This window comes from Martes martes (genome assembly GCF_963455335.1).
Source record: "Martes martes genome assembly, chromosome: 16".
NCBI lineage: Eukaryota > Metazoa > Chordata > Mammalia > Carnivora > Mustelidae > Martes > Martes martes.
The window spans coordinates 22,299,961-22,327,868 of record NC_137904.1 but is presented as its reverse complement, the minus strand read 5'-3'; the positions used below and the strand labels follow the sequence as shown (position 1 = coordinate 22,327,868).

Here is a 27,908-nt window from a genome sequence, read left to right as displayed (position 1 = left end):
TATAACTTCTCACTCTAAAGAAATCAAAACAGGAAACTAAAGACAATGCTTTCATGATGGGTTGGATTATACAAAAAACCCCTAGAAATCAGAGTATCAGAAAAACAGGACAATCCACATCTCATCTAATTCTAAAATCCAGATTCTTTTTTTTTTTTTAAAGAAAAAAGAAAGGTTTATTGGTGACGTTCAAGAAGGGGGCTGTGGGTGAGTGGGCTGGAGTTAGGAGACTACGGGGGTTGCCCCACCTCGTCCTCCTGCTGCATCTGAGCGATCAGCAGTTGCCGCTCCCCTGCCTGGCGCATGCGCATCATGACAAGGCTCTCATTGTCCCTCTCCGACAGCACTGAGCCCTGTGACAGTCCTGAGTGGATGGGGCCCCTCCCACCCTGAGGTCGTCCCTCCAACCAGGAAATCTTCAGAGGGTTATCAACCAGGCCCACTTCATTTTGGACAGTCAGCTCCACAGCCTTGATGGTTGCAAACTCTACCACAGCAGTGCCAGCCTTCTTACTGGAAAGCACCAGGTTGAGCACCTCTCCATACTTCTGGAAAAGCTGTAAGAGGACAACTCTGGAGTAGCCGCCTTTTGACTCATCTTCCTTCTTGCACTTCCATTTTAGCTTTAGCTTAGGGGTTCCTCTGCCTTCAGGACTTTCTGCCTTTCCTCTCAACCTCTGCTCCCGCTCCTGGCGTATCTGCTCCTGGATCAGCTTCTGTTGCTCCTCCAGCTGCCGGGAACCCTCTTCTCGAAGGCGTTCGATCTCCTGCTCCAGTGTCCTGGTGCTCCTGCTCTCCTCCTCCTCCTCACTGCCGTGGGCCTGGGCCTGCCGCTCTCGGGCCTTCAGGTCAAGCTTCACCTTCTTCCTTCTCTCATCAAGTTTCTGGGTCCTCTCTGCTGCCTGCTTCTTGGCTTTCCTGACCTTGTCGTATGCAGCCCTGGCTGCAGCATTGGTCAGTACCTCCAAGGCCTGAGAAAGCTGGTGGAAGAGCTCAGCTGCTCTGGGATTATCCGGGTTTTTGTCTGGGTGGCAGGAGAGGGCCTTCTGCCTATATGCCTTCTTCACCTCTTTGTCCACCGCTTTCTCCTCGATACCTAGCAGCGCGTACAGGTCCATCTGTAAGAGCTCCTTGGCCACCGCCATGGTTCCAACCCTCTAAAATCCAGATTCTTAACCAATACTCAAAAAGTGCTCAAAGTTTAGAGGATAGGGGCACCTGGGTGACTCACTCAGTTGAGTCTTGATCTCAGCTCAGGTCTTGATCTCAGAGTCATGAGTTCAAGCCCTGCACTGGGCTTCACGCCCACCCAGGGGAAAAAAAAGTTTACATGATAAATGAACAAAAAGAGAAGACTCTCCATGGGAAGTGATATGAGATAAACTTTAAAGGATGAATGGAATGTTACTAGACAGAAAAAAGATGGGAAAGGGCACTCTAGAAGGGGGATAGGGAAAGGCATTAGTTAGAGTGAAGATATACTAAGTTTGAATTTAAGTTCAGCACCTATGATTTGAGCAAGTCGCTAATCTCTTTGCGTCTCTGCTTCCTCATCTGAAGAATGGACAATAATTCCCTAGGACTGTTAGTAGGATGAAATGATAATAAATATAAAGCATTAATTTGGTGCTTGAAGTCACATATAAATTAGCTTTGAGAGGATAGAAGGCATGTTTATGGAAGACAGCATAGTTCTTTAAGGCCCAAATAAAGGGTGTAAGGTTCAGTGGCAGTAGGTAAGGCTGGAAGGTTGAACTGGGGTCAATTTTTTTAAATGCCATACCGAAGTCTAGACCATTCTATAGGCAATGGAGAATATGGGGAGACTTTAAGTTGGAAAGTGACATGAATAAATTGGAGTCATGCCTGAAGGTGCGTGAAGGATATATCAGCCTGAGCAAAGAGATCATGTTAGGAGGCAATAATTCAAATAAGAAAAGGGCCTAGACTAAGGTTGAGGCAGAGCCTATAAGTAGAAAAGGAAAAGTCTTACATATAAACATATACGTATATTTTATGTTACCCCTTCTGCCCTTGATTCTATACAGAATTAAAGTCCTTTATAAAGCTATTAACATAAATCCTGCCACTGAAACAAATTCTGTATTATCTTATGCAGGCTTTTAAAATTTGATTAAAATAGGTCTTGCCATATGGTAGTGAATACCCAGATAATAAAATCTGTAGTATCATCCCAGAATAAAAGGATCAGTCTGTCTAAATCCACCTTAAACCCGATGCTTATTCTTCTTACTTGGATATTTGTTCAAGAAGTTATTTTCATGGTGAGTGGGGGTGAGGGAATGGGTGAAATAGGTAAAGGGGATTAAGAGTACACTTATCATGATGAACAAGTAATGTATAGAATTGCTGAATCACTATATTGTTCACCTGAAACTAATATAACACTGTACATTAATTATACTGAAGTTAAAAAAAGAAATTATTTTCACTAATTTAAAATGGTTTTGTCTGTACTAAGTTCTTGTTTCAGTCTATGACTTGTCATATTTGTTCTTTCATCAGTAAGAGGTTAGGAGGTAGAAGTGACAGACTTAGGGATTTATTGAATATGGAGGCATAGGGTGGAGTCAGGGATAAATATGAAGTTTCTAGCTTAAACTAGTAAGTGGACTGTGGGGTCCTTAAGAAGAAGAGGAAGAAACTTTGTAAGAGAAATAAATTTCATAAATACTATAAAGACAACCAGAAGACATACAAGAGATTGGAGGCAGTTAGAAATAAGCATTTAAAGCTCAAAAAAGTGATCTTAGGTAAATACATAATTTTTTTAAAAAGATTTTATTTATTTGACAGAGAGATAGTGAGAGAAGGAACACAAGCAGGGGGAGTGAGAGAGGGAGAAGCAGGCTTCCTACTGAGCAGGGAGCCCGATGCAGGGCTCAATCCCAGGACCCTGGGATCATGACCCAAGCCAAAGGCAGATGCTTAATGACTAAGCCACCCAGGTGCCCGTGAATACATAAATTTGAAAGTTCCTGGCACATGGGCATGAAGAATGGGGTGGATGAGTTCAACAAAGAACAACATACAGAGCAGAGAATGGGAAGCCATCAGCACTCTTGAAATTCTATGCAAAATTAAGTTGTATGCACACATTTTTCTTTCGAAAAGGTCTAGCATAAAAAAAAAGAATAAGAAAAAGAAAAGGTCTAGCGTTTTAACTAACTTTTCAAATGATTCCATGTTCCCCAAAAGGTTGAAAATGTTGCTCTAACGTAAAAGAGAGGTAAGGATGATTTCTGGGGAAAAATTAACTTTTAAGAGATAAACAGGGGAAGACTTGCTGGTGACACCAATTGGGAGGCTATGGACAGAGGCCATAAGGGGAACCACCAAGGAATGATGACAAGAAAGCCAAAGGAGGTGAAAACTGCAGAGAAGAAAGGTCTATAGTGCCACTTAAGATGGGAACCAAAAAGTGTTCACTGGTGATCTTAACAAGACCAGCAGTTTGAGTGGTAGAAAGGGTAAAAGCTAGATTTCATGCGTTGAAGAGTGAATGGGAGCGGACAAAGGACACAGTAAATACAGACTATCCTTTCAAGAAATCAAAACAAAATTGTAGTTTGAGATGAAAGCAAGGCTATGGAATGATATTTTAAAATTGTATTTCAATTGCATTTAGTTTGAAAAGACCCAACCACATTGACAAGATGAGGGAAACAAGCCAGTTGACAAAGGTAAAATATATATCTAACCCAATGACAAAGGAGAACACTGTCACAAAGATTGATCTTGTTATGCAAACATCTTTAACTTAAAGGATATAATATTCATAGAGTCTAAACTCCAAGAAACCAAGAAACCAAGAAAATTAAAAATAATTTTAAGATTATTAGAATATTTTACAGATTCACACTTTTCAAAATGTATTCACACACTTGAACCTCAAGGATCCATATCAAGTTGGCTTGTCAGCCATTTTCCAGAAATTTCTTAAGTGACAAAGAAATGTAATTGTGTATGTGTGTGTGTCTTTTAGTTTACATCACTATTGCAATGCTGCTAAGTAATCAGGACCTTCTCAATTGCAAGTCAGTTCCTAAACTCCACAGGACAACCCTACCTGCATGATGTATGGCATTCTGAGTTCAATACAACCCCAAATAAACTACAGTTTACATAAAATACCAAATCAGTATGTGTGGGGAGGGAGAATTCAGTTTTGCAAGCTTTGCATGGGAATCTGGTACTCTAAAAATTTGAGCTCTTGCATGATTACCTTAATTAAGGAACTTGGAATTTCATATGTAACTTCTATCCAACAGGTTATTTAAAGCAACAACAATGATGACCATTTCCTCTTCTCAAACACAGATAAAAACTCCAACTTAAAAATAGTAACATACAGGAACTTCCTCTTGGGATAATATTTTTACATGTAATTATTTGTAATCTTCCCAAATATGCCTTTCTTATCTTCTACATGGCCTATATTTAATATTTTATGTGGCTAAAGATATGGCAGCAATATACATGCAAGTGTGATTTGTGTGTGTAATGTACATATGCTAGAGCATCCTTTTTATAGAAAGCCTAAAGTTTGGTTTACTTAAAATTAAGTCATTTGGCATTCTATACAATTCATATACCAACCTATCTAAGACAATCACCATTTAATTCAGTTGAATATTTAAAGTGATTTCATTGATTATATGTTTCAGCTGTTAAGAAGAGGGATAGTTAAAGGGCGTCTGGGTGGCTCAGTGGGTTAAAGCCTCTGCCTTTGGCCCAGGTCATGATCCCAGGATTCTGGGATCTAGCCCTGCATCCGGCTCTCAGCTCAGCAGGGAGCCTGCTTCCCGGTGCCGCCCCCCCCCCCCACCTCTCTGCCTACTTGTGATCTCTGTCAAATAAATAAATGAAATCTTTAAAAAGAAAATTAAAAAAAAAAAAAAAAAGAAGAGGGATAGTTAAGAAAAACAAAACAAAATGATAAAACTTTGAAAAAAAGCTTTAACCTTAAAATCAACTGCTTTTATTCCCCAAACCCCAAGGAACTAGGCTGTAGTGATTTTGAAGGTTTCTGAAATATATACTATGAAGATTTATTCATTATGGACAAAAATTATGATCCTAGTTTGAGAAGAACTCAGTTTATAATGATAAAAAGGAAAAACAATAAAAATAATACTAATATTTACTACTCTTTGAGTACCTATTACTTAACCTTCATATCTTTTGAAAATCCTTAAGAAAAACTAAAATATTTTATTTCCATTACAGAGTTGAGGAAATGGGCTCAAAGAGCCTAATATCCTTCCCAAACCCTGAAAATGGATGAAAAGTATGGTACTTTAATCATTACTTCTATAGAAAGTTACTGAGTACTTTCCATGTGCCAGAATTCAAGGATAAAATCATGAACAAGATAGAGATTCTTTTGTCTTTAATCAGTGATTAAGTGGCAAGAAGAGACAACAAGTAATATGTAACAACAGTGGTGGAAGTGTTGTCAAAAGGGAAGCAGAGAGTTCTGATAGAGCACAAAGTGTGAATTTTTCTACTGAAGAGTATGGATTGTTGTAAGCAAAGATGGCTCATAACCAATCATGTGTTTTAAACAGTTTCTAAATTTTCTGATCTTTTGTTTGGTGTTTCAGCAGAACAGCTGTTTTAGGGCTGGGTTAGGTAATCAATAACAGATCCTTTCTTCTCTCTCCAAATGACTGCTTGGTTTGGGGAAATTCCCAGTGAATAATTAACACCAGAACAGTCTGCCAGTTATGTTTATTAATATATTCTTTCTGCCTCAGGACAGTGGAATAGTAGTGAGTCAGAGAAACAAGTAGATGAGTCCCTGTTTAATATTCACTGAATGAATAAAACAAGATGATCAGTACCTTTAAACAGGGATTTCCAAATAGCATCCAATAGCTGGGACTTTGGGTTATCATCCAGGCTGAATCAGATTTCAACTCCTGACCCAGAGATGGGAAGCTCCAATTTCTAATTCAATACTAGATTTATACTAAGTAAGAATTTTATTGGTATCTAAAGTCTGTCAACTTCTCTTGTTTTTCCTCAATTATTTCAACACTATATGGGTGTCAGTCAAAACACAGAGAGAAATTAGGCTGTGAATTTGTGAAACTAAAATGGAAAAGAATTTAGACAAGTACTAGTGAAAGTACCACCAGTTTATATCTTGCTGTAATACTGGATGCTTAATATTTGGTAAGGCTTTCCTATACCCTATTTTGCTTTTTCAACAGAACTAGAGGGTAGATAGGCAGATGTTATCATCATTTACAGATAAGGAAACTGAGGCTTAGCACAGTAAGAGGTGAGACAGAACTAAAATTAGGTCTTCTTACTCTTAGTTCACGGCTCTTTCCCTCTATTACACTGCTGGATACCCATACTTTCTTTGATGACCACTTCATATACATAAAAGGAAAAGCAAATAAACTATAGACTTTGAGTCTTATCTAACTAGATAGGAAGGCTAAAACAAACTAATTATTATAGAAATAATATTATAATGATGATAGAAAAATTACATAGTCCAATTTCCTGCCATTACACAGGTATGATAGAAATTGTATGCCTATAATTTATATACATTTATGTATGTTTCTGCTTCAATCCAATTTGAAGGACAGATGCTGCTCTGGGATAAATTTTTACTTTTACCTGGGAAATGTTTTGTTTTTCAGAAATCTTTTTCTGAAGATGAAAATATAGCAAACATTCTGAAGTGTCTTTTCAGAAGACTACTATTCTGTAAATACTAATATTCAACATATTAGTTCTAGTAAATGCTTTTTAATTTCACTTCGTAAAAAATCTCCATCAGAGAGTTTACAGCATCTTTTGAGATAATTAAGTATGAATGTTGAAGCGATACGGAATTTGATGATGATGGCAGTTTGAGTTCATTTGGGTTATCACAGGAAATCCTTCTATAGAACTTACTTCCTTATTTAAACTAAACATACACACACACAATACAGTTTTCTTACCCTGAGATATATACTTGTGTGTCTATATATGCATGTGTGTACACACACACACACACACACACACACACGTGTATATACGCTTCAGGGTAAAAAAAAATGTATATCAGGAGTTCCTACAGTTTATACTGTAAATCCATAGCACAAGAATATCAGAAGAAAAAAAAAGCTTAACCTTATACTGAACTCAGTAGTTCTGAATTAAGTATTCAGAATAAAACTTTCCTAATAGCCTCTTATCCTTTCATCCAAAACAAATAACTTGTAGCAAACAAAAAGGAAAGTATATTAACTTTATTAATTTTTTTAGGTCCCTGAATATTTCCTGGAGGAAGATGAGATTAGGATTTCGGGGGTTGGAAGAGGAGGATAGAGAATATTAAGCAAATCTTTGGTTCTTATTTGTAAGGTTTTGTTTTTTTTTTTTAATGAAGTTAATTACCTTTCATTCAATTGGGAAAATCATTTTGGGAGAAGGTAATAGCACTATAAAAAGTTAATCATCCAGTCACGAATTACTTTTAAAGCTACAAGATGCTTACTGCTATACAAGCTTCCCCAGTTTCAATTCATACATTTATCATTAATTTATTCATAATTTAACAATTAGGTAATAATGCATGTCTATTAGTTGCCAGGAGTTCGCCTGGATCTTGGGAATGCAAAAACAAGGAATGCATGGGAGCTGAGAACCTAAAGGGGAGAAAAACAAGACTGTGAACACTGAAGTCCTTTCCTAGAGAAAGATCTGTGAATTATTATGAACTTACATTGCTAATTTTATTAATCAAATTAATATAGAACAGACCTGTAAAATACAACATAGTTTTAAAGCAGGACTAAGAGCAGTTTTCTTTTAAAACAGCAGTTTTAAAGCAGGACTAACATATATATATATACACACACAAATAAAAGACAAATACATATATATATACACATATATGTATATGTTCTGCTTTTTTTGTTGTTGATGGGAAGAAAGTCCTTAATATAGTGGCTCTCCTATCTTGGATTTATGCCTTAAAAGTCATTCCCTGAGTTTCCTTGGCCATATTGGATTTGTCTGTCGGATAGAGCTTTATCCTGAGACAATGCCAATTGCTCGTTTTGCTAAATTGGCAACGGCACCACCAGTCATCAGTACTCTGTATCTATCCCTGAACTCTTTACAACAAGGCTTTAGTTTTAATTTTAAACATAATCTGGAAAAAGCTCTTCAAATGCCTCAAAAACTACGGTAAAAGGAAGACAGCAGATCTAGCAGGACTTTGGATCATGAGCAGCTCCTCGGATCAGGCTCTGGTTAGTAAAATCCACACATCTGCCTCTGTAGATGCTGTCCGGCAACAGTTTGGCAGAGTTTCTGCCCAGATCCCCTAGAGCACTGCTGCCCTCTGGCCCTGAGGGTTGAGGGCCAGTTCAGCAATGAGGAAGGTTCCACTGGTCGTCTTAGCAAAGAATGATAGCCCAAAGGCAGAAATTTCCAGGGTTGGCTCTTTTCATGTGGTCTGTGTAAAGTACAAAATTGTTGAAGGTGCTCCTTGAGAGTGCCACAATTTAATCAGTCATCAAAGGTGATAACACTTCTGGAGTACACTATTCCTCTGATACTTTTTTAAAAATAAGATTTACTTATTTATTTGCGGGGGGGGGGGCGTGCAAGTACACATATGGGGGTGGGGGTGGGGAGGGCATAGGGAGCGGGAGGGAAAGTCCCAAGCTAACTCAGCGCTGAGAGCGGAGCCTGAGGTGTGTCTTGATTCCACAACCCTTAAATCAAGACCCCAGCTAAAACCAAGAGTCCTATGCCCAACCAACTGTACCATCCAGGCGCCCCTCCTCTGATACTTCTGATTTACCTAGGAACTGTGAGATGAATAGGTCTCAAGACCTTCCTTATAGGACACAAGAAAAATACTTCTAGGAGGCATGCCCCAAAGCACAGTCCTTAAGCTCAAAGGATTCACCATCAATTTCAAACTGTTTCTACAGAGGGCTATGATCATTAAGAGCCATGCAATGAAGGCTTTCCAGGTAACAGCCACTACTGTGAAAGACACTCAAGTTGAGTTCTATAGACTCACCATAGAAAGGCCTAGTTCATAAAAAAGATCACTCTAATTTGATTCATTTCGAACCAATAATTGTTTTGCCTACCAGTCTTACGACATTGACTTTTAAATAAATCTCCAAGGCCTGGTTTGTGGTCTTTGTCCTGGATCTTTTGGATCTTGTTGGGATGGACAGACCCTGACACAAGAAGTTGCAGCCCACTTAGCTGAAGAGGTGTATCTGGATTGTCACATGGCTGCCATGGAGGTATTGTACCCACGTGTGGAGCACTGCAGATAATAAAAGTGGCTGTGGCTTCGACTATCTCTTACAGCTCCCTGACAATGCCTTTTTAAAAGGATTAACTTTAAAAAAGAATCTTTGTATAGTACTTTGCTATTGCTGAAAGACTTTCCTTAATTCAAAAAAGTACAGAAACCTCATATTGGGTAGTGATGAAGATTAAAAATTCATTGCTATTATCATTAAAATTTATTTATTTTATTAAGATAGTTAATCATTCAATGTTATAACTTATAGCATCTACCTAATTCTTATAGGGAGAAGTCCCTTGGTTTTAGTAGTTGGCACATATATACTTGTTATCAAGAATTACTTATTTTGCTAGAGGCATAATCATACATTTTTAACCGCTAGACTTTCCTGATTAAGGCCTCAAAATTTACCTATAAAATATAATTCTATATTTGTCAATTATTTCTCAATAAAACCAAAAAAGAATATTACTCAAGGACAATCTAATAACATACAGTATGGCAGAATACTGAAAAAGCACAATTCCCTGGCCCCTACATTCATTTTATAAAGGGTACCAATGGAAAGAGAATCTTCCAGTCACCAATCCTTGTCTTTGGAGAATTTGAATCTCATTATGAACAGCTCTTTCTACAGCCACTGATTGATCTGAAGGGTCTCTGTGTTAGAGGCCACATTGCCACACCTTTCTCTTCCTTATAGTCTGTCCAGCTTGCCAGGGAGAGGGGACAGCAAATAGGAACCGTATTCTCTCAACTGCTCAAGAATTCTTGACTGTCAGCTCTTTCCTCTACCTGTGGAACGGTCTCTTTCCTCTTCTGATATGATTGTACTGTTGTTCTTCCCCATTTGTCCTTTCCCAGCAGGAAAAAAAAATACTGCATTGATGAAGAGATTATTTGTTCTAACACTTTTTAGTTTTCTTTGATGAGAAATGAATTATGGAATGTATAGTGTTTTGAATGGTGGGGAAAAGGTAGAAGCCACTCGCACAGCTGCCTACATCTACAGCTTCTTTCCCCTTTAGTGGAGGAGTTCTGCCTCAGACCTTTTCACTCTGGAACAGAGATTTTCTGCCAAATATTGGTCCTGGTAATGAGAGAAAAAGTCCAGCTGAAATGAAAATCTCTTATTCACTCATTTCCAGGATGCAGTCCACGGGAATCTGCAGTCAAAAGTCATGAAGCTAGGGGCGCCTGGGTAGCTCAGTCGTTAAGCATCTGCCTTTGGCTTATGTCATGATCCCAGGGTCCTGGGATCGACCACACTAGGCTCCCTGCTTCTCCCTCTCCAACCCACCCTGCTTGTGTTTCCTCTCTCGCTGTGTCTCTCTCTGTCAAATAGATAAAATCTTAAAAAAAAAAAAAGTCATGTAGCTAAAAAGATTTTGTTACTACTAAATAATCAGCAGTGATAGATATTTTTTGTCTTTATTGTGGTAAAATACATATAAAATTAGTGATCTTAACCATTTTTAAAAAAGATTTATTATTTAAGAGAGAGAGAGAGCACACATGAGAGAGGGAGAGAATGAGTGGGAGAAGGGGCAGAGGGGAGGAGCAATTTCTCTACATCCTTACCAATACTTATTTTGCTTTTAGTCTTTCTGATAGTAGCCATCCTAATGAGCATAAGGTGATGTCTTACTGTAGTTTTGATTTGCATTTCCTTAATGATTATTGATGTTGAACATCTTTTCATGTGCTTATTGGCCATTCATGTATCTTTCTTTGGAGAAATTCTTTTGCCCATGTTTGAAATGGATTGTTTTTTGTTGTTGAGTTTTAAAAGTTCTCTACATATTCTGGATATTAATCCCTTGTTTGATATACGATTTGCAAATATTTCCACCCATTCTGTGGGATGCATTTTTATTCTGTTGATAATGTCTTTTGATGCATAATTCTTTTTGATTTTCATGAAGCCTATTTTGGCTATTTTTTTTTCTTTTTTTTAATCTTTGCCTTTGGTGTTCTATCCAAGAAATCACTGCCAAATCCAATGTCATAAAGCATTTGTCCTATGTTTTCTTCTAAGATCTTTATTGTCTTAGGTCTTTTATTTTAGGTCCTTGATCCATTCTGAGTTAATTTTTGTGCCTGGTGTTAGGTAAGGGTTCGACTTCATTCTTTCGTATGTGTATATCCAGTCTTCCTAGCACAATCTGTTGAAGACTGTTCTTTCTCCATTGAATGATCTTGGCACTTTGTAAAAAATAATTTGACTCTATATGTGAGGGTTATTTCTGGACTCTATTCTGTTCCTTTGGTCTGTATGTCTGTCTTTATGCCAATACCACACTGTTGTGATTGGTGTAGCTTTTGAAGTGAGAAAGTTTGATCACTCCAGCTTTGCTCTTTTTCAAGATTATTTTGGCTATTTGAGGTCCCTTGACATTCCATATGAATTTTAAGATGGCTTTTTCTACTACTGCAAAAAAAACTGGGATTTTGATAGGGATTGCATTCAATCTGTAGATTACTTTGGGTAATACTGACATTTTAACAATACCAAGTCTTCTATTCTATCAGAATGGGATATGTTTCCATTTATGTCTTTTAAAATTTCTTTTAGCACTGATTTATAGTTTTCATTGTACAGTCTTTCATCTCCTTGGTTAATTCCTAAGTATCTTTTTAAAAAAATTTCTTTTCAGTGTTCCAGAATTCATTGTTTATGCACCACACCCAGTGCTCCATGCAATACGTGCCCTCCATAATATCCACCACCAGGCTCACCCAACCTCCCACTCCCATCCCCTCCAAAACCCTCAGTTTGTTTCTCAGAGTTCACAGTCTCTCATGGTTTGTCTCTCCCTCCAATTTCCCCCAACTCACTTCTCTCCATCTCCCCATGTCCTCTGTGTTACTCCTTATGCTCCACAAATAAGCGAAACCATATGATAACTGACTCTCTCTGCTTGACTTATTTCACTCAGCATAATCTCTTCCAGTCCCATCCATGTTGACACAAAATTTGGGTATTCATCCTTTCTGATGGAGGCATAATACTCCATAGTATATATGGACCATATCTTCTTTATCCATTCGTCCATTGAAGGGCATCTTGGTTCTTTCCACAGTTTGGTGACTGTGGCCATTGCTGCTATCAACACTGGGGTACAGATGGCCGTTCTTTTCACTACATCTGTATTGTTGGGGTAAATACCCAATAGTGCAATTGCAGGGTCATAGGGAAGCTCTATTTTTAATTTCTTTTTTTTTTTTAAAGATTTTATTTACTTATATGATAGACAGAGATCACAAGTAGGCAGAGAGGCAGGCAGAGAGAGAGAGGAAGGGAAGCAGGCTCCCTGCTGAGCAGAGAGCCCGATGTGGGGCTTGATCCCAGGACCCTGGGATCATGACCCAAGCCGAAGGCAGAGGCTTTAACCCACTGAGCCACCCAGGTGCCTCTCTATTTTTTTTTTTTTTAAAGATTTTATTTATTTATTTGACAGACAGATCACAAGTAGGCATAGAGGCAGGCAGAGAGAGAAGGGAGGAAGCAGGCTCCCTGCTGAGCAGAGAGCCTGATGCGGGGCTCCATCCCAGGACGCTGGGATCATGACCTGAGCCGAAGGCAGCGGCTTTAACCCACTGAGCCACCCAGGCGCCCGGTGCCCCTCTATTTTTAATTTCTTAAGGAATCTCCACACTGTTTTCCAAAGTGGCTGTACCAACTTGCATTCCCGTCAACAGTATAAGAGGGTTCCCCTTTCTCTACATACTCTCCAACACATGTTGTTTACTGTTTTGTTAATTTTGGCCATTCTAACTGGTGTAAGGTGGTATCTCAATGTGTTTTTTTTTTTATTTGAATCTCCCTGATGGCCAGTGATGATGAACATTTTTTCATGTGTCTGTTAGCCATTTGTATGTCTTCTTTGGAGAAGTGTCTGTTCATGTCTTCTGCCCATTTTTTGACATGATTATCTGTTTTGTGTGTGTTGAGTTTGAGGAGTTCTTTATAGATCTTGGATATCAGCCCTCTGTCTGTACTGTCATTTGCGAATATCTTCTCCCATTCCGTGGGTTGCCTCTTTGTTTTGTTGACTGTTCCCTTTGCTGTGCAGAAGCTTTTGATCTTGGTGAAGTCCCAAAAGTTCATTTTCGCTTTTGTTTCCTTTGCCTTTGGAGACATATCTTGAAAGAAGTTGCTGTGGCCGGTGTCAAAAGTGGTTACTGCCTATGTTCTCTAGGATTCTGATGGATTCCTGCCTCACGTTGAGGTCTTTTATCCATTTCGAGTTTATCTTTGTGTATGGTGTAAGAGAATGGTCGAGTTTCATTCTTCTACATATAGCTATCCAATATTCCTAGCACCATTTATTGAAGAGACTGTCTTTTTTCCACTATATATTTTTTCCCGCTTTGTCAAAGATTATTTGACCATCAAGTTGAGGTCCACATCTGGGCTCTCTACTCTGTTCCATTGGTCTATGTGTCTGTTTTTGTGCCAGTACCATGCTGTCTTGGTGATCACAGCTTTGTAGTAAAGCTTGAAATCAGGCAACGTGATGCCCCCAGTTTTGTTTTTCTTTTTCAACATTTCCGTAACAATTCAGGGTCTCTTCTGGTTCCATACAAATTTTAGAATTGTTTGTTCCAGCTCTTTGAAAAATGCCAGTGGAATTTTGGTTGGAATGGCATTGAATGTATAGATTGCTCTAGGCAGTATAGACATTTTAGTAATGTTTATTCTTCTGATCCATGAACATGGAATGGTCTTCTATCTTTTTGTGTCTTCTTCAATTTCTTTCATGAGTGTTCTGTAGTTCCTTGAGTACAGTTCCTTTACCTCTTTGGTTAGGTTTATTCCCAGGTATCTTATGATTCTTGGTGCTATAGTAAATGGAATTGATTCTCTAATTTCCCTTTCTGGATTTTCATTGTTAGTGTATAAGAAAGCAAATGATTTCTGTACAATGATTTTGTATCCTGCCACATTACTGAATTGCTGTAGGAGTTCTAGTAGTATGGGGGTGGAGTCTTTGGGTTTTCCATATAAAGTATCATGTCATCTGCGAAGAGAGACAGTTTGACTTTTTCTTTCTTTCTTTCTTTTTTTTAAAAGATGTATTTATTTATTTATTTATTAGTCAGAGAGAGAGAGAGAGAGAGAGAGAGAGAGAGCGAGCACACAGGCAGACAGAGTGGCAAGCAGAGGCAGAGGGTAAAGCAGGCTCCCCGCCGAGCAAGGAGCCTGATGCGGGACTCGATCCCAGGACGCTGGGATCATGACCCGAGCCGAAGGCAGCCGCTTATCCGACTAAGCCACCCAGGCGTCCCCAGTTTGACTTTTTCATTGCCAATTTGAATACCTTTTATTTCTCTTTGTTGTCTGGTTGCTGTTGCTAGGACTTCTAATACTATGTTGAACAAGAGTGGTAAGACTGGACATCCTTGTCGTGTTCCTGATCTCAATGGAAAGGCCGTCAGCTTTTTTCCCATTGAGGATGATATTTGCTGTGGGTTTTTCATAGATATCTTTTATGAAGTTGAGGAATGTTCCCTCTATCCCTATACTTTGAAGTGTTTTAATCAGGAATGGATGTTGGATTTTGTCAAATGATTTTTCTGCATCAATTGAGAGGACCATGTGGTTCTTCTCTCTTGTCTTATTGTTCTATCACATTGATTGATTTGCGAATGTTGAACCATCCCTGCATCCCATGGATAAATCCCACCTGGTCATGGTGGATAATCTTGTTAATGTATCGTTGGATCCTATTAGCTAGGATCTTGTTGAGAATCTTAGCATCCATGTTCATCAGGGATATTGGTCTGAAATTCTCCTTTTTGGTGGAGTCTTTGCCTGGTTTGGGGATTAGCGCAATGCTGGCTTCATAAAAAAAGAGTCTGGAAGTTTTCCTTCTGCTTCAGTTTTTTGAAACAGCTTCAGGAGAATAGGTATTATTTCTTCTTTGAAAGTTTGGTAGAATTCCCCCGGGGAATTTGTCATGTCCTGGGCTCTTGTTTTTTGGGAGGTTTTTGATCACTGCTTCAATTTTGTTACTAGATATTGGTCTATTCAGGTTGTCAATTTCTTCCTGATTCAGTTTTGGAAGTTTATAGGTTTCCAGGAATGCATCCAGGAAGTTTACAGGTTTCCAGAATCCATCCAGGAATGCAACCAAATTCGTCTAGGTTGCTTAATTTATTGGCATATAACTGTTGATAATAATTTCTGATGATTGTTTCTAAGTATCTTTTTTGATGCTATTATAAATGGAATTGTTTTTGTAATTTTCTTTCTAGATGGTTCATTGTGTACAGAAATGTAACTGACTTTTGTGTGCTGACTTAGTATCATATTGCCTGCAAGCAGAAATATTTTGCTTCTTCTTTTCCAATTTGGATGTTCTTTTATTTCTTTTTCTTCCTTAATTGCTCTGGCTAGAACTTCTATTCCTATACTGAATAGAAGTAGTGAAAATGGACATCCTTGCCTTGTTTCTATTCTTAGAAGAAAAGCTTTCAGGCTTTCATATTTAGCATCAAAGGGTGTTGAATTTTGTCGAATGCACTTTCTATATCAATTGAAATGGATGTTTTTCCCCCTTTATTCTGTTGATGTGGCATATTACACTGGTTGATTTTCATATGGGGACTATCCTTGCATTCCAGGAATAAATTCCACTTGGTCATAGTGTACAGTCCTTTTAACATGTTGCTGAATTCTGTTTGTGAGTAATTTGTTGGAAATTTCTGCATCAATATTTGTAAGAAATACTGGTCCGTAGTTTTTTGTTTTGTTTTGTTTTTGTTTGTTTGTTTTTAGAGTGTCTTTGTCTGGCTTTGGTCTAAGGGTAATGCTGGTCTCACAATGAATTAGAAGGTGTTTTGTCCTCTTCAATTTTTTTTTTTAAGAGATTTTATTTAATTTGACAGACAGAGATCACGGGTAGGCAGAGAGGCAGGCAGAGAGAGAGGAAGGGAAGCAGGCTTGCTGCTGAGCAGAGAGCCCGATGTGGAACTCGATCCCAGGACCCTGGGATCATGACCTGAGCTGAAGGCAGAGGCTTTAACCCACTGAGCCACCCAGGCGCCCTTGACATTTGAGGAGGATTGGTATTATTAGTTTTTTAAATGTTTGGTAGCATTATCAGTGAAGCCATCAGGTTCAGGGCTTTTCTTTGTTGGGAGATTTCTGGTCACTGATTTAATCTTCTTACTAGTATAGGTCTACTCAGATTTTCTATTTCTTTGTGATTTAGTCCTGGCAGTTTTTTCCTGGAAATTCATCCATGTTATCTAGATTATCCAATTTGTTGGTGTACTACTACTCATAGTATACTCTTATAATCCTTTTCATTTCTGTAGAATCAGTAGTAATGTCTCCACTTTCATTTCTGGTTTAATAATTTGAGTCTCTTTTCTTTTCTTTTTTTTTCTTAGTTTATCTAACTAAAGGTCAGCCTTATTGATCGTTTTGAAAAACCAATTTCTTGTTTCATTGATTTTCTCTATTCTTCTATTCTCTATTTATCTTTGTTCTAATTTTTATTATTCCCTTCCCTCTGCTAGTTACAGATTTAGTTTATTCTTTGAGCTGTAAAGTTGGGCTGTTGAATTAAGATCTAAGATTAAATTTTTTAAAAGATTTTATGCTTAAGTAATCTTTACACCCAACATGGGGCTCAAACTTACAACCCCAAGATCAACCAATTGAGCCAGCCAGGTGCCCCAAGATCTTGTTGTTGTTGTTTTTTAAATAGTTATTTATTTATTTATTTATTTATTTATTTATTTATAGTAAGCAGAGGGAGTGGCAGAGGGAGAGACAGAGTCCCAAGCAGACTCTGCACTGAGGGTGCAGCCCTATACAAGGTCCGATCCCACAAGCCCAAGATCATAATCTGAGCCGAAATCAAGAGCTGGACACCCAACCAACTGAGTCAACCCAGTGCCCCATCTTGTTTTTTCTTTTCCCCCAATCTTGTTTTTTAACGTAAGCATTCATAGCTATAAATTTTTCCTTTTGCACTGCTTTTGCTGCATCCTATAAATTTGGTATGTTGTGTTTTATTTTCACTTGTCTTCAAGTATTTTCTAATTTCCCTTGTGGTTTCTTTGATCATTGGTTGTTTAAAAGTGTGTTGTCTAGTTTCTAATATTTTATTAATTTTCCCGTTTTCCTCTCATTATTGACTTCTATCTTCATTACACTGTGGTCAGAGAAGATACTTTGTATAATAGCTACCTTTTCAAATCTATTGAGACTTAATTTGTTGCCTAATATTCAGTCTATCCTAGAAAGTGTCCCATGTGCCCTTGAGAAGAATGTATATCCTGATGTTGTTGGATGGTGTTCTGTACATGTTTGTTAAATCTAATTGACTTATTGTCTTGTTTAAGTCTTCTATTTTTTTTACTTATCTTTTGTCGGGTCGTCCTATCCATTATTATGAGTCTCTAACTATTATACAAATATCTATTTTTCCCTTCAATTCTGTTAGTTTTTGCTTCATACATTTTGATGTTTTGTCATTAGGTACATAAATGTTTCTAACTGTTATATCTTCTTTCTGTATGGAATCTTTTTTTAAATTGAAGTGTAATTAACATACAGTGTCATATTAGTTCCTGTATAATACAATCAATACAATAGTTCAATAATTCTATATATTTACATTAGATAACAACTTTTCTAAAACTTAGTTTGTAAAAGTCAAGAACTGAGGGGAAATATACATTTTTGTTGTTGTTGTTAATGCCATGAAGAATAACATCTGGAAAATAAGTAAAATTATTTACCTAGCTTTAAAAGATATACCTAATTTCATCATGGTTGCAATAATTAGATTTGTGTGTGTGTTTTTTTAAAGATTTTATTTATTTATTTGACAGAGAGAGATCACAAGTAGGCAGAGGCAGGCAGAGAGAGGGGGGGAAGCAGGCTCCCCGCTGAGCAGAGAGCCCCAATGCGGGGCTCGATCCCAGGACCCTGAGATCATGACCTGAGCTGAAGTCAAAGGCTCAACTCACTGAGCCACCCAGGCGCCCCTAGATCTGCTTTTTAAATCAGATTTAAAAAGAATGTCTTTCATAGCGACCAGAAGCAGAACATGCCAGATAAATATAAAATATCTGTGAATACATTATTCAGAAACAAAGAATACTTCAGTGAAATGAAAATTCTCACTCTTGTCAAGAAACTAGGAAAAAAGCCAATGTGAACTTAATGCCAGAGAACTGTATGCTTAAAAATGGTTAACAGGGCAAATTTTATGTTATATATATTTTTCCACAATTAAAATAAATATATTCTTTAAAAAGTGTGCACTTAACAATTTAAATGGGCAGCTCCATACAGTGGTAGAACTAAACAGGATGAGAGGACAGCTCACTACACCCTGTGTTGGCCATACCCAAATGTTTATAAACAGTTGAAAGTTCTCTGGATTACAAGAATAACCTGCATGGTGGGTGGCAGAGATTCAAACTTCAGAAGAGTCAAGAGCAAAAGATGTATGGGCTTCAATGGTGATCAATTAAAACCAATTTTTAATATACAGAAAGTTCTATGTTTGTAAGCAAATAAATCACACAGACACACACACACACATACTGCCTCTCTGCCTGCCTCTCTGCCTACTTGTGATCTCTGTCTGTCAAATAAATAAATAAAATCTTAAAAAACCTTATTTGGAGAAAAGACTTGGCCACCAATTGAATGAACTGGTAACACAGTGCCACTGTGAAACTCCACTTACACAAAGACATGCCCTGATTCTGTTTTTTTTTCAACTGTCTTCAAAAGGTCTCCGTTTGACTACTGCACCAATATTTTACATGTTCAAAGGTTAACTCACTCTTTTTTTTTTAACTTTTTTTTTAAACTCCATTTTTTAGTAGAGGTATCAACATTCTTTTAGCTTCATTTCTTCATTTCTTCATTCAACATTCACTAAGTGCCAACCACATGCTAATTGCTGTGGATACTGAGATAAAAGGCATAGCCCCTGCCTTCATGCTGCTGTTAGATGGGGAGGAGATTGCCCACCTCTAGCCATTTGCCTGCAACAGCTTCCTGGATAGTTTTCTTGCCTCTTCTCATACTGCTTAACACCGCCATACACTGGTAATCATGTCATTTTTTTAGACAAAGATGTATCAAATAAAAACTCTGCTTTTAAGATACAGACAGTTATCTCCTTATTGTCCCTGAAACACATTAGCACCTACTTCCAGACTTCTGAGGATATCTTTCTACTTTTTCCATCCTCCTATATTTGGAATGATCTCTTTCTGTTCTATCTAAATCCCAATCATTCAAGATCCAGGTCTCTTAAGAGATTTCCTAAGATTCCTTTGGCCCACAATACTCTTTATCCCATCTGCTGCAAACTTTGTTCAGTGCTAGGTCTGAAGTACCTTGGGGGAAATAACATGTTTTCAAAGGTGAAGAATTTTCTCGGTAGATGATGAGTAATTTTTTATGTCTATCAATGACTAAAAAAGGAAGAAACCAGGCTTAAAAACACGAGAGGCTTTGGGCTGAACATGAAAAATAACTTCACAGGGGCACTTGGCTGGCTCAGTTGGTGGAGAATGCAACTCTTGATCTCAGGGTCATGAGTTCAAGCACCACACTGGGCATAGGGCTTGCTTTAAAAAAAAAAAAAAAAGGAAAGAAAAGGAAAAAAATAAAATAAAAATAAAAATAACTTCATATTGATTAATTTAAGAAGAAAAGGGTCAGTACTTCCAAGCCCCCATTATTTTGGATTCCTCCAGAGGGCAAGAGATTCCTGCTTGTCATATTTTGGATATAACTGGCTACCCACTAACAGCTATGTTACTTTAGAAGTCACTTTATAGAGGTGGGCTCAAGATGGTAAAGTAAGAAGATACAGAGCTTACCTCCTCCCACATGAAGGAGATCCACTGACTAATTTTGTGGTGTGTGCTGGAGGGGCCATGCGTGACTTGTTGTAATGTTGTCTGGAGACAGAATCACTGGCAGGTACTTTTTGTTTTTTTACTTCCTTTCTTCCTGGTTTTCCTGGCCCTAGCAGGTACCATTTCTAATACTCGCCATCTACTATGCTAGTACTGCTAGCCCTATCCAACCTGCCCACACAGCCCCTCCTAAGCCCTGATCCACCACATTTCACAGGCACAGGCATAGTCAGTTAGCACTAGAGCCATTCCTAAGTGCTCCTGCCTTGAAGGGCCAAGCCTGCACCTAGAATGCTTGCAACAGTCACAGCCAGACATGACCATCAACTCTGCCAGTGGGCTGCCCAGCCCACCAGCATACTTATGGCTGTTGCGGCCACCCCACCCACCAATGAGATTGTACCAATTACAACCAGGACACAACAGGAAGGTGTATAGAGCCTATACAAGAAATACTCGATGGACCTGGCTTAGGTGATCAGGGTATTTGTGCTACTGGGCCACACAGGGTGACTTCTACATAAAGCCAATCTTTCAAGGCTGGTGCATGTAAGTGATCTAATACATAAAAACAAATAGAGAGTTAGGTAAAATAAAAAGACAGGAATATGTTCCAAAAGAAAGAATATGATCAAATCTCAGAAAAAGAAGTAAATGAAATGGAAATAAACTATCAAATAATGTTCAAAGTAATGGTCATAAAAAATCTCAGGGTCCTGTGATTGAGCCCCGCATCAGGCTCTCTGCTCAGCAGGGAGCCTGCTCCCCCACCCCCGGCCTGCCTCTCTGCCTAGTTGTGATCTCTGCCTGTCAAATAAATTAAAAAAAATAAAAATAAAATCTTTTAAAAAAATCTCAGGGAACTAAGGAGAAGAATGAATGAACACAGCAGGAATTTCAACAAAGAAACAGAAAATATAAAAAGAACTAATCAGAGCTGAAGAATTCAATAACTAAAATGAAAAATACACTAAAGGGAATCAACAGCAGATCAGAATGCAGAAGAATGGATCAGTGATCTGGAAGACAGGGTAATGGAAATCACCCAATTAGAAGAGTAAAAAGAGAAACATTTTTAAAAATGAGGCTAGTTTAAGGGACCTCTGGGACAACATCAAGCAACAAACATTTGCATTATAGGGCTCCCAAAAGGAGAAAAGAGGGAGAGAAAGGGACAGAAAAACTATTTGAAGAAATAATTGCCAAAAACTTCCCTAACCTGGTGAAGGAAACAGACATCCAAGTAGAGGAAGCAAAAAGAGTCCCCAGTAAGATGAACCCAAAGAGACCCCACCAACACATATTATTATCAAAGTGTCATCAGTTAAAGATAAAGGGGGAATCTTAAAAGCAGCAAGAAAAAAACAACTACCAATGTACAAAGGAACTCCCATAAGACTATCAGTTGATTTGTCAGCAGAAATTTTACAGGCCAGAATAGAGTAGCATAATATATTCAAAATGCCAAAAGGAGGGGTGCCTGGATGGCTCAGTGGGTAAAGCCTCTGCCTTCGGCTCAGGTCATGATCTCAGGGTCCTGGGATTGAGCCCCCTGCTCAGCAGGGGGCCTGCTTCCCCCTCCTCCTCTGCCTGCCTCTCTGCCTACTTGTGATCTCTCTCTCTCTCTGTCAAATAAATAAATAAATAAATATTTTTAAAAATGCTAAAAGGAAAAAACTTCCAACCAAGAATACTCATCCAACAAGGTTATCACTCAAAATTAAAGAAGAGATAAAGAATTTCCCAGAAAAGCAGAAGACGAAGGAGTTCATCAACACAAAATTGGCCCTATAATAAATATTAAAGGAACTTCTTTAAGTGGAAAACAAAAGTACATAACTAGAACTAAGAAAATTATGAAAGAAAAAAAAATCTCACTGGTAAAAGTAAACATATAGGAAAGGTGGTGGATCAACCACCTATACACACATAACTAGCATGAAGGTTAAAATACAAAATTAGTGACACTGGTCAGATCTACAGTAATTAGTCAAAGAATACACAAAATAATAAGATATAAAAATACGACTTCAAAAGCATAAGACATGGGGTGCCTGGGTGGCTCAGTCGTTAAACGTCTGCCTTCAGCTCAGGTCATGATCCCAGGGTCCTGGGATCAGTCCTTCCTCAGGCTCCCTACTCAGGGGGGCAGCATTCTTCTCCCTCTCCCACTCCCCTGCTTATGTTCCCTCTCTTGCTGTGTCTCTCTCTGTCAAACTGTCAAATAAGTAAAATCTTAAAAAAAAAAAACCAACAAAAAACTTTACTAAAAAAAAAAAGAAAAATTCTATTAAAAAAAACATAAAACATGGGGAGGAAGTAACAATGTAGTGCTTTTAGAATGTGTTTGAATTGAAGCAATCATTGACTTAAAATAGGCTGCTATATATGTAGGATGTTATATATGAAACTCATGGTAACCACAGACCAAATACAAAAAAAATGAAGAGAAAGGAAAACATAACACTAAGGAAAGTCACCAATTCCCAAGGGAAAAGGACACCCAACATAGGAGCACCTAAATAAATAAAGCAAATATTAACAGACATAAAAGAAGAAAATGACAGTAATACTATAATAGTCGGGGACTTTTAACACCTCACTTTCATCAATGGCTAGATCACCCAGGCAGAAAATCAACAAGAACATTGGCCTTAAATCACACATTAGACCAGATGAACTTCATAAATATCTGTAGAATATTCCATCTAAAACAGAATAGATTTTTTTTTTCAAGTTCACATGGAATATGCTCCAGAATAAATCACCTTAGGTCACAAAACAAGTCTCAGTGAATTCAAGAAGACTGAAATCATATCACATATCTTTTCCAACCACAGCACTATGAAACTAGAAATCAATTGCAAGAAGAAAACTGGGAAAAACATAAAACGCGTAGAGGCTGAACAACATTCTATTAAACACCCAATGGGTCAATGAAGAAATCAAGAGGAAATTAAAAAAATACTTAGAGAAAAATGAAAATAAAATCACAACAGTCCAGGGGCACCTGGGTGGCTCAGCCGTCTTCAGCTCAGGTCATGGTCCCAGGGTCCCTGCTCAGCAGGAAGCCTGCTTCTCCTTCTCCCACTCCCCCTGATTGTGTTCCCTCTCTCACTATGTCTCTCTCTGTCAAATAAATAAAATAAAATCTTAAAAAAACCCACAACAGTCCAAAAATCTATGGAACAAAGCAAAGGTAGTTCTCAAAAGGAGGTTGAGAGTGATATAGGTTCACCTCAAGAAACAAAAAAAACTCAAGACAGCAATGTAACATCACACCTAAAGGACTAGAGAAAGACCAAAGCCCAAAGTTAGTTTAAGGAAGGAAATAATAAAGATCAGAGTGAAAATAAATGACACAAGAGACTAAGTAAAAAATAGAAAACATCAATATAAGTAGGAGGTAGTTCTTTGAAAAAAGAAACAAAATTGAAGAACTTTTAGTAAGATTCATCAAGAAAAAAGAGAGGACCCAAATAAATAAAATCAGAAATGAAAGAGAAGTTACAACTGATACCACAGAAATGCAAAGAATCATAAGAGACTAGTACAAATAATTATATGACAACAAATGGGATACCTAGAAAAATAGATAAATTCCTAGAAACAATCTTTCAAGACTGAATCAAGAAGAAATAGAAAATCTGAATAGACTAATTACTAGTAATGACATTGAACCTGTAATTAGTGAATTCCCAATAAACAAAAGTCCAGCACCAGAAAACTTTACAGGTGAATTCTACCATACATTTATGGAAAAGTTAACACCTATCCTTCTCAAACTAGTTCAAAAACTAAAGAGGAAGGAATGCTTCCAAAATCATTCTATAAGACCAGCATTATCCTAATACCAAAATCCAAAGACACCACAAAAAAAGGAAAATTACAAACCAATAACCCTGATGAATATAGATGTAAAAATCCCCAACAAAATATTAGCAAATTGAATTCAACAATACGTTAAAAAAATCATATGCCATAACCAAGTGGGATTTATTCTGAGGATGCAAGGATGGCACGATATCCACAAATCAGGCACGCCTTGGTGGCTCAGTGGGTTAAAATCTCTCCCTTCGGCTCAGGTCATGATCCCAGGGTGCTGGGATTGAGTCCCACATCGGGCTCTCTGTTCAGCAGGAAGCCTGCTTCCCTTCGTCTCTCACCGCCTGCCTCTCTGCCTACTTGTGATCTCTGTCTGTCAGATGAATAAATAAAATCTTTAAAAAAATTCACAAATCAGGGGCACCTGGGTGGCTCAGTGGGTTAAAGCCTCTGCCTTCGGCTCAGGTCATGATCCCAGGGTCCTGGGATCGAGCCCCGCATCGGGCTCTCTGCTCAGTGGGGAGCCTGCTTCCTCCTCTCTCTCTGCCTGCCTCTCTGCCTGCTTGTGATGTCTGTCTGTCAAATTAAAAAAAAAAAATTCACAAATCAATCAATATGATACACCACATTAACAAAAAGAAGGATATAAGTCAGATAATCATGTCAATAAATGCCAAAAAAGCATTTGATAAATTTCAATATCCATTTATGATAAAAACTCTTTAACAAAGTGGGTATAGAGGAAACATACTTCAACACAATAAAGGCCACATATGACAAACCCACAGCTACCTTCATATCCAATGGTGAAAAGCGGAAAGCTTTTCCTCTAAGATCAGGGATAAGACAAGAATGCCCACTCTTGCCACTATTATTCAACACAGTATTAGACACAGTGATCAGACAAGAAAAAGGAAAAGACATCCAAATTGGAAAGGAAGAGGTAAAACTGTCACTATTTGCAATTTAAATGGTACTATATATAGAAAACCCTAAAGACTCCACCAAAAATTTATTAGAACAAATTAATTCAATAAGTTGCCAGATATGAATTCAGTATACATAAATCTGTTCCATTTCTATACACTAATAATGAACTATCAGAGAGTGAAATTAAGAAAACAATCCCATTTACAATTGTATTAATAAGAATAAGATACCTAGGGATAAATTTAACCAAGGAGGTAAAAGACCTATACTCTCAAAAACATTGATGAAAGAAATTAAAGTTGACACAAATAAGTGGAAAAAAAAACTATGCTCATGGACTGGAAGAATTAAGATTGTTAAAATGTCCATACCACTCAAAGCAATCTACAGATTCAACATAATCTCTATCAAAATACCAACAGGAAATTTTCACAGAACTAGAACAAGTAATCGTAAAATTTGTATGGAACCACAAAAGGCTCTGAATAGCCAAAGCAATCTTGAGAAAGAACAAAGCTGAGGTATAACACTTCCTAATTTCAAACTATACTACAAAGGTATAGTAACCGAAACAGTAATGATACTGACATAAAAACACAGTTCAATGGAACAGTATAGAGCCCAGAAATAAACCCACAATTATATAATTAATTTTGACAAAGGAGGCATTAATATGCAATTGAAAAAAGGGCAGTCTCTTTAATAAATAGTATTGGGGAAACTGGATGAAAGAATGAAACTGGACCAATTTTTACACTATATACAAAAATATACTCAAAATGGATTGAACACCTAAATGTGAGACCTGAAAACTTAAAACTCCTGGAAGAAAACATAGGCAGTAAGCTCTTGAACACTGGTGTCAGCAACATTTTTTCAGATCTGTCTCCTTAGACGGGGCAACAAAAGCAAAAATAAACAAATGAGACTGTATCAAACCAAAAAGTTTTTGCACAGGGAAGGAAAACATTAACAAAATGAAAGGCAACTTACTGAATGGGAGAAGATATTTGCAAATGACATAACCAATAAGGGGTTAATATTCCAATATACATTAAAAAAATAAACAATTCAATTTAAAAATGGGCAAAGGACCTGAATAGACATTTTTCCAAAGAAGACACATAGATGGCTAACAAACAACAAACGTATGAAAAGATACTCAACATCACTCATCATCAGGGAAATGCAAATCAAAATCACAATGAGGTATCACCCCACACCTGTCAGAATGGCTAGTATCCAAAGACAAGGAATAACAGGTATTAGTAAAGATGTGCAGAAAAGGGACTTGTGCAGTGTTGGTGGGAATGCAAAGCAGTGTAGCCACTATGGAAAATAGTACAGAGGTTCCTCAAAAAATTGAAAATAGAACTACCATATGACCCAGCAATTCCACTTCTGGGTATTTATCTGAAAAAATACAAAAACATGAATTCATAAAGATACATACATCCCTATGTTTACTGCAGCATTATTTAAAATAGCCAAGATATGGAAGGAAACTAGGTGTCCAACAACCGATGACTGGGTAAAAAAGATGTAAGTCTACATATAAGTATGCACGGATATATGCATACACACACACACATACACACAGTGGAATATGTAAACTATTACTCAGCCATAAAGAAGAATGAAATCTTGCTTTCCGTGTCATGGATGAACCCAGGGACCGTTACGCTGAGTGACATAAGCTGGAGCAAGATAAATACTGTATGATTTCACTTATATGTGGAATCTAAAAAACAAAATGACCAAACAACAAAAGAGAAACAAACTCATAGATACAGGGAACAATCTGTTGGTTGCCAAAGGGGAGGGACTGCGGGGATGGTTGAAATGAGGGAAACAGACTTCCAGTTATAAAATAAGTAAGTCACAGGATGCAATGTACAGACAGTGCAGGGAAAAGAGATAATAATACTGCAACAACTTGTACGGTGACAGATCGTACATAGAATTATCATGGTCATTACTTTGTAATATATATAAATGTTGAATTACTATGTTGTACAGCTGAAAGTAATATATATTGTATGTCAACTACAATAAAATTTAAAAAGTCACCTTCTTTACAGACCACCATTCTATTCCATTAAAGTCAACTTGTAGAATTCATTCATGGTGTTTATACTTCTAAAGTCAATAAAACAGAATTCTTGGGGAAAAAAAGACAAACATTTTTGAAACAAATAAACAAAAATTGGTAACAAATATTATATGTATTCCTTGAATTGGCTGGGGAAAATATAAAAACCATCCTGAATGGCTTAAATATTCATTTGCCTTTTTAAAAAATAGCACAATTTCTGGATCTCTGAAGCCATATTATTGTACAATACTATAAATTTCTGACCTTACAAATAATTTCCTAAAGGTAATTTCTTCACTCTTTATACAATTTTTAGCTTAAGTTGGTACACACAGGAATGGAAGAGCTCTACTATAATTAAAATACTTATTTTCTAAATTTAGATCTAAAGTCCACAACTACTCACCTTAGAAAAGATGTTTTGGGATTTCAAAGATTTCAGTGATAATTCTTTTTTTTTTTTGTGATATTTCTTTTGTTCATTTTTATTTATGGTCTTATAATTTTATCAGTTAACTCATATGAGAGAGCCATTTATAGGTCAAATTGTTGATTATTGGTTGCTGTATGGTTTAGTTTTATACTCACCTTCCTGGTTGTTCCCAATTAAGCAAAGTGGGTCATCACACAATCAGCAAAGCAGTGCCTTCATAAACATGCACAAGGAAGACTGGCATTGAGTGTCATCTGTTTATTTTTTTTACCAAAAATAATATACAACCTGGTTTTTAGCTCTGTGATCATGTTATCTTTTCATGCTTATCTTTTGAGAAAGACAAAGTATTGCCAGAATTGTCATAAAAAGGGGCCAGTGTAGCATGAATACATTGTATTTTT

The 27,908-nt window shown here is 37.4% G+C and overlaps 1 protein-coding gene across 2 annotated transcripts; it reads right to left on the bottom strand.

Moving 5' to 3' along the window:
* Positions 1-165: 165 nt before the first annotated feature.
* Positions 166-27,682, bottom strand: LOC308357652 (dnaJ homolog subfamily C member 17-like). Of its 2 annotated transcripts, XM_080827365.1 has the most exons (3): positions 27,660-27,682; positions 27,047-27,137; positions 166-1,096 (listed from the first exon to the last, which is right to left on the bottom strand). In XM_080827365.1, the coding sequence occupies exons 2-3, from the start codon at positions 27,063-27,065 to the stop codon at positions 231-233; spliced, it is 885 nt and encodes a 294-aa protein (XP_080683491.1). In that variant the 5' UTR covers positions 27,066-27,137; positions 27,660-27,682; the 3' UTR covers positions 166-230. The 2 variants fall into 2 exon arrangements, with proteins under 2 accessions (XP_080683491.1, XP_080683490.1); XM_080827364.1 differs by lacking the exons at positions 27,047-27,137; positions 27,660-27,682 and having other exon boundaries at positions 166-1,657.
* Between the last annotated feature and the right edge of the window lie 226 nt (positions 27,683-27,908).